The sequence below is a fragment of the Phaenicophaeus curvirostris genome, chromosome 1 (genome assembly GCF_032191515.1).
Source record: "Phaenicophaeus curvirostris isolate KB17595 chromosome 1, BPBGC_Pcur_1.0, whole genome shotgun sequence".
Lineage (NCBI taxonomy): Eukaryota > Metazoa > Chordata > Aves > Cuculiformes > Cuculidae > Phaenicophaeus > Phaenicophaeus curvirostris.
In genome coordinates, this window is record NC_091392.1 from 129,977,308 (window position 1) to 129,989,991 (window position 12,684).

At 44.1% G+C, this 12,684-nt stretch overlaps 2 protein-coding genes across 3 annotated transcripts in view; both read left to right on the forward strand.

Annotated features, from left to right (window-relative positions):
* The window catches only part of AP1S2 (adaptor related protein complex 1 subunit sigma 2), a 216,039-nt gene that overhangs the window by 83,438 nt on the left and 119,917 nt on the right, over positions 1-12,684 (forward strand). The window lies entirely within an intron of this gene.
* Positions 5,229-12,684, forward strand: part of ACE2 (angiotensin converting enzyme 2) — a 28,733-nt gene continuing 21,277 nt past the window's right edge. Inside the window, exons 1-3 of one of the 2 annotated variants that reach the window (XM_069874689.1) lie at positions 5,229-5,246; positions 8,862-9,135; positions 12,048-12,206. In XM_069874689.1, the coding sequence (XP_069730790.1) occupies positions 8,953-9,135; positions 12,048-12,206 (342 nt within the window). In that variant the 5' untranslated portion in view covers positions 5,229-5,246; positions 8,862-8,952. Of the gene's footprint in view, positions 5,247-8,850; positions 9,136-12,047; positions 12,207-12,684 lie in introns of those variants that run through there. The other variant, XM_069874680.1, reaches the window with a different exon arrangement.

The following is a 12,684-nucleotide window of genomic DNA, read 5'->3' on the forward strand; positions in this document are numbered from 1 at the left end:
GTAAAGGACCATCTAGTGTCCTGAAGGCTACAAAGTTTTCTTATCCCCCAGGGTACAAATCCTTCAGGTTTTTGGCTGTATTGAGCACCTTTGACTCTCCATTTGACTCAGTGCTGACTCTTGGGTAAGGGTTGAGCAGAAGGGGAGGAATGAGGATATCAAGGGGAAGCAGTGGGGTGGAAGGAGGAAGCTGAGAAGTGGAGGCCTGAGGGTAGGGGAGGCAGGGAGAGGAGGGCTAAATGCAAAATAAAACTTTGAAACTCACTGATCATTTGCCTCACTTGGTCTCATCTGTCACAGTTGTCTTTCATGTCCTGATGGTGGGTCCCTCTAGAGAAAGACTGTGTCTTTGTGTCCCAGAGGGTGTGCTGCTCCATTCTGGAAAAGGATTAATTAAGTCTATTATTAATGATAATATCTCAGTGCTTCTAAATTACCATCCACACTATGGAGATGTATTTCTCATAGGAATGTCAAAGATTAAGCTTACCAGTGTTTAAGATCATTTGGAGGGAAGATATAGAGTACAGTGTTATTATTGCTTCCTCAGTCATTGTTCCAGGGTCTTTCACTCAGGCAGAGTTTTACTGAGGTAATTCAGATCCCATCGTTTCTAAACCTTCACACTTTTCACATTCTTTATATGACAGATAGCTACTCTGCTGTATGACAGCAACAGATTGCTTTAACTGCAGCACCTCTGCACTTACCAGTGAAAGATGTTGGTGAGAATAGCTTGGCAGTGCAGGAGCAACCTCGAGCTTCTGATTAAAAATTACTGTTTTCCTGTGTTGTACTACATGATACCAAAATGAAATTCACATGGTATGAAAAAGGGCCAGCCGTATCTGAGCGTACTTCTCAAGGCCTGAGTGAAGGTTCAATTCAGCCTATAGCACTGGCCAGCAATTCGGAAATAGACTGAAAACCTCTGATCAAAACATTATGTGATGTGGGCTGACTCTGGTGGTAAGTAATCACTGACTTCCTTCCAGCTCACCTTTTAGCAGCGTAATTACTTTACAGCAGTTCAGCATAATTTTCTGCTAATAATGATATGAGATACACCCAGAGCATACATACTGCTTGCTCCTGTGCTGACAGAAAATAGCTCAAGAGAAGGAAATGATACATGAAAGGGCAGGTATCGCAGTTAGCAATGCTTTGAAGTCAGTGTTGGTATTAGCTCTTTCACTGAAATAGGTACCACAAACTAGGTTAATAAGGGCACAGTGCTACAGGAGAAATTAATCTCTTTTCTAGTCTCTTTGTGCAGCAGGAGAGTGTTAGAAAACAAAGAGAACTTTGATTTTTTAAAGCCTGTCATCCAGAGCCTGCAAACAGTACAATGACAATCTATATTCCTTGAGCATCTGGCCAAGATGTTTTATGTAATTTTCATTGTTTGTAATTTTTTTTTTCTCTAAACCATCTGCCGTCAAACAACCTGATAATAAACAGGGAAATGAGTAACAAACAGTATAGACTATACTGTAAACTACTTCCTAAAACAATAAGTTGGCTCTGCTTTCAGTTACATTTGTGTCATGCCAATGCATTTTGACAAAGGAACATGGTATGTCTGAGACTGAGCTGTTTCATTTTCAAGAGCTGCATTTGCAAAAAGAAAGGAGAACAGAGAATTCAATTACTTGAAGCAATAAAGCCAGAGAAGTTCCGTTTGAAGAAAATCTGCAACATTTATTGCTAGCTCCACATCCTCTGCGAGTTGACATTTCAGGAAGGACGTTGCCATTCTGCTCGGCTTACTTGAGAGACGGTATTGATGTCTAGGGTGGAATGAGCACAAATCATGCATGAGCAAGTTGTTTACCCTGTCAGCTGCACATTTGGAGTGCTGGGGAACGTTGGGAACTTTGCAGTGCCCTCCTTAAATTAGAGACTACATGGTTCGTAACACAACTGTTTGATGTGCACAACCTTCAGCATTGTATTGATTACAGACTGTTTATGTAAATTAAATTAGTAGTCCTTGTTTATGAATATTTATTTAGGGAAGACTACAGACCGTGGGCAGATACTGAAGTCCTTACTTGAGCCATTCTGCCACTTGCTTTAAGGAAAGCTAATCACTCTGTTCTGCAAGCTGGTGCTTACTCTATATTGGAGAAAACTAGACTGAAGCTTGTTCTGTCACATCAGCATTTGCCTCTTCTTTTCTAGTACAGTGTTTGAAGTCTTTAGAGAGTCTGTCTGTGGTACTCTCCTCCAAAAATCTCCCTGTTAGCCCACCTTGAAGTCTAGTACCCACAACTGAACCTAGTATTCCCCTGGAACTCTTCCAGTGCTGAAGAGACTGACAGGCTCTGAGGAGCCACTAGGGATGGCCTCATGCGCCTTTTGCAGACTGTATGCTCCTATTTATTTGTCCAGGTATGATATTTTCTTCTGTCATGCTGACCTTCATGGAGAACACTTTCCTGGCTATGCCTTGGTGAAGGGCTGCCTTTCTTTTGCATTTGGAGAGAAGACATAACTGAAACCAGTTCGCTCTTTCTGCTGCTATTCATGGAAGAGAAGGGTGAAGCAGGCATAAGGAGCCCCAGGGCAGTATTCAGGTCTAGTTCCTTCATCTCTGTGAGAATTAAATATTTCCCAAATTAATACAAATCATGGCATTAGCTTAAGAACTTCTGATATGATAATTTGGTTCCGAGAACTGTGTGTCAGTTTTGACCAAGCAAGGAGCATTATCACATCTTGACAGAAAGTCAAGGGAAAACAAAAGAAATTACTTGTAGAGCAGAAGTTCAACAAAGATTTAAAATAACCCCTGTGAAAAGTAGGAGTCCATGTTTCTAGACACTCTTAAAAACATGGCTCAGATGCCCTCACAAATTTGGTCAGTTCATCATCTCTGTAACCTATGACTCATGAAATGAGCTGTTTTAAATGTGCCAAGTTTTTACAGAAAATGCATTGACCAACTGTCTGCAATCTAATAGCAATGAGCAATCTGTGCTTGGTTTTCCATGAGCAGTTCTTTTGGGGCTCTCATGGGTTTTGTTTCCTTTTAATGTGGCATGCAAGAAGGGTTGTGTACATCAGAGTAACACACAGCTTCCTACACTACTATTGCTAATGAAAAATTTGCACTGTTAGATATGCCTAATTTGATGGACTGACCTTGATAGTTTTCAGATTTCATAGAGCTAAAGTACATTGACAGTGATGAGTGATACACCCTTGCCAGCACAAATGTGTTGGTGTATTCAGTTTTATGAATGTATTATGCACTGTGGATGCACTTAGCATAATGCATTTGCATTTTAACTGGATATTCTGTGGCTGGATTGCTGTTTTCATCTCTGCCCAAGCACAGGATAAAGTGGTTCAGAGGAATTCCACCTCTACAGCACAAGCTCAGCTTTGTTCTCAGTAGAGTCTGTGCAGCTTCAGTAGGAATCAGATTTAACTTGAGATCATAAAGAAAAGTTTGATTTTGCTAATCTGTTGTCTTCCCTCCTACTGTGTTTCTCTTTCTCTTAGAGGTGACAACTTGAAGCTGTCAAAGCATTTTATTAGCTACAGTAATAGTTAAAGAGAAAACATTTAATTTTTGAGAAATGGCAAGAGTGTTCTGGCATTATCCCCTCCATCAGCTTCTGCTGCTCTCCTGTAATTTAGATTCTAATTGCTAGAAATTACAGTAGCTTTTATCAGTTGTGGGCTAACAGGACTGTTAGACTTTGAACTAATGTTCTCCATTGTGTGATATCTAAATGACATCACAGAGGCTGATGTATGGATACATAGTCACTATAAAATTGAACTGACCATTCACTCCTGCCTTAGTAAAACTGAAATGAGAAACATGGGTTGCTTAGATGAAACGCTGTGTTTCACAGGATCAATACTTTTCCTTCCATTGTTAGGGCAAGTCGGCTTTTTGTAATGGACAAGGTGTAAGGAATACAGAATATTGTGCTCCTGAATGGTTCTCTCTCCTCTGCCTCCTTGACATATGGCCTTGATTTTGACTGTGGCCTTCTACCATGCAAACTGTGACACTTCATGACATCCTAATTTAACTTGCCCATTCGTTCATTTATCCGCCTTCCTGAAAAGCAGTCAACTTGATTGTTTTCTCCTACACTTTGCAAAACCATTTTGGTTTCCTGATGCTTTGGGCAACTGAAAGCGTATTTTCACTGCTCCTGATGTTGTTTTCAGATCTGGGACTTACCCCCTGCCCATGGAGTGTTCACCTCCTTGGAGATGCCCAGCACGCTTTGACCCAGGGAGCCACCATCAGCCTGTGCCCCTCTTGGAGCACAAAGCAGCGGTGCAGAGGTGACAGCAGCTCTTTAGGTTTGAAATCCAGGGACCAAAGTCGGCTGTCTTGGTACAGGAGGTTGTGAAGGGATATGGATTAGTTCTCCAAGGCATTGGCCTCGGCCTTAAGCCAGCGGGGTGCAAACCCCTCCTTGCTCCAAGAGGTCACCGGAATATGGCAATGCAGCTGAGCCCTCTGAAGGAGCTGGGTGCAAGCCAGTCAGCAGCCCTCTCCTTGCTTCTTCCCCACAGAGACAGGGGTCCTGAGTGGATGGAGAGTCTCTCTGCTCGCCCTCACCACCTTTACCTACGCTTCTGCTGGGCAATGGAGTATTAATCCAAGCAGCCACTGATCTTCCCTGTCTTGTATCTGCAGAAGAAGAGCCAGCTAAGCCCTAACTGCTAATACTCAAGGTAAGGCTGCCAGCTGTTACGTGTCTTCTGCATGGGAGCTGATCCTGGGTCTGTCAGAGGTCAGGCAGAATGCGCTGTGCCTGCCTGCAGAGGAGCAGAGACATCTGTCCTCCTTGCTGCCACCCAGCTCTGCTCCCCACCTAGGGAATGGACAGAAGGTTCTCACAAAAGCCCTCTCTATTTAGGAGGGCTCCACCAGCAGCTGGTGAGATGGTGAGCCAGTGCCCTGATCCCAGCACTGGCAGGAAGGCTTTTGTCTGAGAAAAGGCGGATGTCATGCATGCGGAAGAGTTAGTCATGTGGGGAAAAGGCTGCTGGGGGATTAAAAGGGCTATTTGCCCAGCCCCCAGTTTGAGGCACAAGGAAGGACAGGATCTGGGATTGCCCCCCGGTGATGCCCAGGTGAGGCTGTGACAGCGTGGCCCCTCTCCAAGCACTGCTGCCTTAGCAGGGTGATACGCAGAGGGGCTGAAGCCATCCCCGAGGCTGTCCACAAAGCTACTTTACAGGGAGTTCTCAGAGCAAGGATTTGCCAGGTATTTAACTGATGTGAGCTGCTCTTTGGCAAATGGCAGAGGAGCTGCATCCCTGAGCAGATGGAGAAGCAGCTGTCCCAGAGCAGCTCGTCCTTCCTGGGGATGCTCTGGCTCCCTGGTGCTGTGCAGCCACAGCCCTTCAGAGCTCCTCTCTGCAAACTGGTCACCAAGTAATGCTTATGTCTGTCTTTCATGTGCTAGTCAGAATGACAGAGCCTAAGCAGTGCTCCTGCCTGGGCAAATGGCCTGATAATGGCATTTTAAGCAATTTTAAGGGTGTGTGGTGGCAAATATGCAACACAGTGATTTCTTATTGAGGCACACCCTAAATGCAATTATCTGTTATTGCAGTCCTAGTTTCATAGCACAGCTCAGCCAAAACCATGAGTAATGAGGCAGAAAACTGCCCTAACAGAGCCAGGGTACAGCTGAACGTTGGTGGACAGATATTTAAGCAGACAACTTGGACCCTGGGGTCTAGCAGAGTGGGAACATCAGGTAGGATTTGGGATCTGCCATTCATGCTGCAGCCCCAGAGGGTGGAGGGGAGGACTGGCACACTGGAGCAGAGCAAGCCTGTGTGATCACGTCAAGATAACCAGAGCCTTTGCACCGTAAAGGTGGCAAACTGATATAGTTGTCCTTACTCCAAGTCAAGCGGGCTGGCCACCATCACATACAACAACATATTTGATTAAGATCAGATTTTAACTCCCAGTTGTTCTTCTCTTATCACCCAAATGTGACAGCTGCTGCCTCACTGCCCTTGCTGCAGGCTTGGATTTCCTGAAAAGACCCAAGGTACTTCACTTTCTCAGGTGTTTGCTGTCTCCATCTTTCTGTGGCACAATCTGCCTCCAAGCTCTCACCAGTTTTTCAGACCAGACTGAAGGTCAATCCTGAGAAATGCTCTCGGCTCATTTGAGAATGGGCACGTCCTCTCCTCAGAGCCCCGCTGCTACTGTGTCAGGCTACTAAATCACTCCAACTTAGAGCCTGGCCATCCTCTAGAAAGTCTACCTTGGTATTAAATCTGACAAACAAGTCTGTGTGGTCTCCCACGTTTGCTCCATGGGAGCAAATCCATCCATGAAAGTATTTTTCAAAACATGAATTTTTGCTAATTCACCTCACATCTTAAAGCTTTTTCTCTTGTCTTAAGGCAATGACAAGAAAGATGCAGTGCAATTCTTGTATTATTCCTCAGATATGATATCAAGTATTACATGTAGGTATGCAATAGAAAAGAGTTTAAAAATAAGGCTGAGAATTTGCAGCATAATTTAGCGTGATTTTCCTTGCTACACTTTCAGCTCATCACAATGCTTGCACAAACACTTAAATGCAGATACAGGTACACTCCCTATATTAAATGAAGTGACACTCTTCTCTTCCTTCCAGGTATCCTCCAAGTATCCCATCCCATGCCATGCAGGCACCCCTTAGGGCTCCAGGGCTGTGCATGGGCAGGTAGTAGCTGCAGGCAGGCATGGGCAGCACAGGTGACTCCTGCACACGGCAGGGAGTTGACAGCTATCTGGTCTGCCCACCAGACTGCTAGGCACCAGAAAGGGAAGAAGGGGAAAAAAATAACACCTTCAGGTCAAAGGGGAGTTTTGGATCAGCCAACTCTCTTTTAGAACCTGAAAAAGTACTGGCCCAGTGATTGTGCAGTTAACTTACCAGCATAGAAGAGAAAACAAAAGAGTTGCAGCAGATATTCAGCGTAGTCCCTGCTCTCTACTGGAGAAGAAGAAATCATATCAAGGTAATGATAGACATAATTCTCTGCTCTGACAGGCAACAGATGGAACAACAAGACAAAAACCTTTTTAACATCTCACCATGTGACGGTCTTACTGGCAATTTAAGAAATGACGAACCATAAGAATCACAAAAGGGATATAATTACTTAAAAAACAGGCTCCAAGAAGAAGGGCCATTTTAAGTGGTAGTTCACCTGGGTCTTCCTGTATCTCATATGATCTGCTTGTGGGAAGAGAAAACCTATCTATTGATATGTTTGTGGGCACTGCCAAGCTGGGAGTCCTTTGAGGGATTACCATTCCAAATGATCACAAAACAACTGGAAAAAGTGCACTAATTAGTGCCACCCTAGAACCAGAAGCACAGAGACAGAAAGGAGAAGGGCTGAATAGGTAGCAGTGTTACCAGGAAGGCCACAACTGGAATATGAGTCAGTGTTGGCTAAAGTCGCCAGAAAGATGATGTGTCTCAGCAAGGTACAGCATGTAAGATGCAGATGGTGATGGTGCTACTGATCATTGGTAATGTTTTGGTTATGATTAGATGCAGACACCATTGCTGTGAAAGGGTAAAGTGTGGCGAGTCTGAATGGCACCAAGAAAAGTAACATGTAATGTTGGGAACTTGAGCTTTGGAGAAGGTCTGAGTGGATGTTATTGGCTTTCCCTTATGAAAACAAGACTGTTAGAGGATTGCACATGGATGACAGAGATCACTTGTCCCTGGTTCACAGGACATAGGAGATATTTAATCAAGGGGCTTCCTTCAGGTGCCTGATTTCTGGCTCTGCTTGCTGGGAACACCTGTTACCGATGGCCCTGCTGAGGCTGCGATGTGTTCAGCCTGTCACAGGTGAGAGGGCTGGAGCTCCTTTCTTGGGGTTTGGCAATGAAGGGGCTGATTGCTGCTCAGACCCATGCCAGTTTTGGAGGAGCTCTGCTGGGAACTGGAAAACAACCCCAGAAGTGGCTACAGAACTGCATTTCAGAAAGCTCCCCCGCAAGAAACAAAGAAGTCCAAAAAATTCCCTATCAAGCAATCGTGATCAGAAATAGACTAATTTAAAAAGTACTAAAGCGTTGTCTGATTGATAACACCCAACCCAAGCTGCATTTCCAGAACTAATTCACTTATTGATTTTTCCCATTGATTTGCAGTAAGTGCTGGGTTCCTAGCTAGATTTGCAAAGGTATTTAGATATTAAACTGGAATCAGTTTAGTAGTCTTAGTACTTTAGTACTTAAAACCAGTTGATATATAGCTCAGATTAGGTCTCTACATAGGATGCTGTGATCCCATGAAGTCTCTTGCTACTTTTTGATAGTTTAGTGAACGTGTTTAAAAAAATTGGTTTTATTTGTCTCCTGTTGCTTTGAAAACGAGGTACATTTTCCAAATCACTCAAGTTTTGCAAAGCCCTTTAAAACATGGTCCTGAACACCCAACCAGGGACCCTGTGTCCGGCTAACTGAGGTTTCTTCCTGCCTGGGAATCAGAGGTCATGGCTTGGTGTTTCAGTGAAGTTTCTAAATATTTTCACAGCTTATCACCAACCTGTTACAGGATTCACAGATTCTGAGCTACCAAAGACACAGGCAGGCTATAGATAAAGTGACCAGCTGTATCATTGACAGCACATTTGGGAAACATTAACTAAAAGTAAAAGCCTTTTATAAGAAGGCCATAAAATGGCAGAAGTAATTATGTTTTTCCAAAGTTAATCATTGACTTTTGTTTATTTGGCTTTTCATAAAAAAGTTTTTCCTTTCTCTCTTAAAAAAAAAAAAAAAAGGATAAAACCTGTAAAAGGCCCAGCAAATTCGATTCAGCCTTTTTTCTTCACACTAGCCATGCTTGAATGCTGATGAGACGGAGCCCAACACAGAAGCTTACTTGAGGAAACCTACTTTGTTGGGAGGTTCTCAGCCCATACACAAGTATGTTGGTCCAGCTCTGGCTTCTCTGTGGTCTGAGCGCTGTCGTGATCCCTCAGGATGTCACGCAACAAGCCCAAATGTTTCTAGAAGAGTTTAACAGGAGGGCAGAAGATATTGGCTATCAGAGCTCCCTTGCCTCATGGAACTACAACACCAACATCACCGAGGAGACTGCCAAGGAAATGGTAAGTGCTCAGTCCTGCAGGATTTAGAATTGCTTTAGGGATCTGGCAGCTACTTTCTAGTAGCCACTCAGTTTCCACTGAGGTTGGCTGAACCTTGAGTGCTTCTTCCATGGTGGCTGTGGTTTAATTTCAGGAGGGTAGAAAGGCTTGTTTTAACATGGAAATGCCTCACTGAAAGTGCCTGGGCCACTACCAGCCTCTGTAGCCTAAGGCTGGTGACTAGGCTGCCAGAAGATAGAGTTATGCCTAGACAGCACCTCGAGTCACCCTGGTGAGTGGAGGGAAAATGCAAGAAAGCACTGCACATTCAGCCTTAAAATCTGAGCAGGATGGAGATAGACGCCTTCTTCAACTTAGGGTTCACCACTTCCACCAATGCCCCATGGTGTGGCATTTCTGTATGGGACCCTTTCCTCTTGGAGAGTACACAGCCTGGAGGAGATGACCTTCTCCCAGGGCCCAGGCTGCATGCTGCCCTGCAGTGTGAGGGAATGGGATCCTAATCTTGTATCTGTGTGAACTCAAGTCTCTCACTTTTTGTAAGACTGAGCAAACACCGGGCTTTTTACTGCCATGGACAGCACTGTTTCTTCTCTGTTGCTGAAATTGTTTTACTTCTCATGGAATAATTTCTGGAAATAGGTGTTCTATTAGATTTTTGCCGATGGTTTTATATAGTTGTTCATACCTGTTAGCCTGTGGGGGACCTCCTCCTCCACCTTCCATCATTCTTTTCAAAATCGGGGCTGCTGGCATAATGTCTAGAGGTGTTAAACTGGGAAAAATGAAGGGAGATCACAGATTTACAAAAGCTGGCAATGGAGTTCATAGCATGGTCATCTGGTAGGTTGGTTGGCAAGTCAATTTCTATCTACAGCAAAGACCGCAGCATTTGTGCTTGTGTTGTTTTGCAACACAGTTTACCCTGCTTCTCAATACCAACCTCTAACTGTCCCAGACAATGGGGTCTCTAGGCAAGTACTTTGTTTATCAAGAGCAGTGAGCCATGATCTGGCTGGTTACCAATACTGCCATGCCACAGACTAGCATCTTGTAACCTTGGAGACTGTCAAAATGAACAAAAACACTTTGAATTTTGTAGCTGTGTGTATTTTAAAGTTAAATCAAATGAATCTGAACATCCTATAGCTACTTTTGCGTAATGGTTTAAGACTTCCAATTTGTGGTCTTATGGCTTAATTAAAACATGGTTTAATTATCGTATTTCTTAATTAAAGTGAGGAGACTGCTTGCTGGAAGAAGTCCTAATGACTAATCATTGTCAATCTGGAATGTTTTCAGAGGCACCAGGTACTTAAACTGTGATGTTTCCAAACACGTAAAATGAAGGCCCCATATAGCACTTTCAGCATTAATGAGATGATAATAGAATACGTGAGGAGATACCAGCAATAAGAACCAATTACTTCACTGCTCAGAGAGGACCTTTTCTGTTGCTTGATCTCTTCAGCCATGCTGGTAATAAACCCACTATTTCCCCTCCTCCCTTTCTGCCGGAGGAGCAGAGTTAATGAATACTGTCCATTCTGGCTCTCTCCCATCCATTTGCCTTGTAAACTGGGCCACAAACCCCATAACTATTCCTCTAACTTATCAACCAGTTCCTCTAACTGGGGAAAAATCAGACAGCAAGCTAAATTATTTCCCTCAGTTTCTTCAGCCAAAGAGCCCCCTCTTCTGCCCTGCTGCTCCCAAGGCAGCTCTCTGTCCCTGCTCAGGACAAGGAGTTCAGAAAGATATTTACATAGTGATGCTCTTCCTTTGGTTGCTTTTGAAGCTCTTGCTCACTGAACTTTCAAGCTGCTGAGCTATGGCAGGGTTATTTGCTGTGCTTCCATGAAGGGGCTGCGTGGGCAGGGAGAGATGTGAGGGTGGGACTGCCAAAGGCTTATATCTGCCTCTGCCTAAAGCAAGTACGGTGTGTCTGTCACTCGTGGGGCTGGACAACCTGGGTACACTCAACATGTTTTTGCACAGGGGTGAAGTATGCCTGAAAGAGCTCTCCAGGCACAATGTGACATTTGTGTTTCTTGATGCCTCAGCAGGGAGGGACAGGTGTTACTGGCACCCTCTCGACAACCTGAGAAGCTCTGGAATAATCTCAGTTAATAAAACTATCCCAAGGACCTAGATTAATTAGTACTGTTCTTGTTGCCATTTTGGACAGGTGCTAAACTCTGTACAAACATGTTGAAAAAAAAGATGAAGAAGAATAAGACAGTCTCAAATCTAAATAATGTTCTTATGGTGCCACTTTTGTACTGAAGTTTGTGAGTTTCATGTATCGTGGTATATAATTGCAACAATTTTAACAATTTCGTGCAGAGCCCTCATGTTTTACATGCCCATTTTAGGCACCTATGTAGGGCCTTCCACGCCCAGATATAGTCTTTTATTTACCAAAACTTCAGGAGAAAGTGATAATAAAATGACTCATTATCCTCAATATCTTGTATGCTGTCTGTCTCTGGTACTGAAAGAGAAATGGGGAATGACACCTCAGTCGCAGCCCTCTTGTGCCCTGGCTTGTATCTGTTATTTTGTTAGGCACAGGCATGGCAAGGAAAGCACTAAGGGAAGAATACATGGTGATTTAGAGTAGCAGGGAACATGGCTATACAATGCTGGATCAATTATAGTAAGCATGGTGTGAGGAGGCAGTCCTGCTTTTTGCTGTTTCCAAAGAAAAATGGTTATCTGGGTGTGTGAATAAACCGAAGCCAACAGTTCACTAGCATTTCACTGCACAGTACAAGTTCTCAATCCACAATCCAGAGGTGGTCTCCACAAAGGAAGATCTCCCTGCAAATAGTATTTTTTGCTCACTGAGTACATCAGGCTGCTACTGTCTTTCGGTGGAGTAATTCAGGGCTTATGTGAACCCTTTTCAGAATGAGGCGAATGCCAGGTGGTCGGCGTTTTACAGCAGCGCCTCCAGCAATGCCAGCACTTTCCCATTAGCCAACATCCAGGATGCTCTTACCAGGCTGCAGATCCAGATTCTCCAGGACAAAGGATCATCTGTACTGTCACCGGAAAAATATAGCAGGGTAAGTTGCTTGTAGCTCATTTTTTGCCAGGTGAGTTGAGCTGCCTCCCACAACACCCCTGACGTGTGAAGTGTTGAATCACCTCAGCATAGTGCTTGTCTTAAGATCATGCTGTATCCTAGCATCGTTACAGAGAGTGTACCTGTATAAGGTGATCGTGGCAGTGCAGAACTGGAGGTGTGATCTGGCTTAGGAAACTGGTTCCCATGCAAGTCAGCAGTTTTGCCTTGTAATCCATGGAATGGATTACAAATGCGCACACGTCTCAGAGTTGGCCTTGCACAAGTATCTGGATTAGTCATAAGAGGAAAAGAGGACCTGTGCTAGGTGCTTGGCTACGTCCATACCTAGGGCAAAGAGCAGAAAGAGATGGATGGGTGAAAGGACATCTAAGGTATAGGAAGTCTCTTTCTTTCCCTGCACGTGTTGTATTATCAGGCTGTGAAAAAGAGGGGATGTTTCTATGCTGCAGATGCCG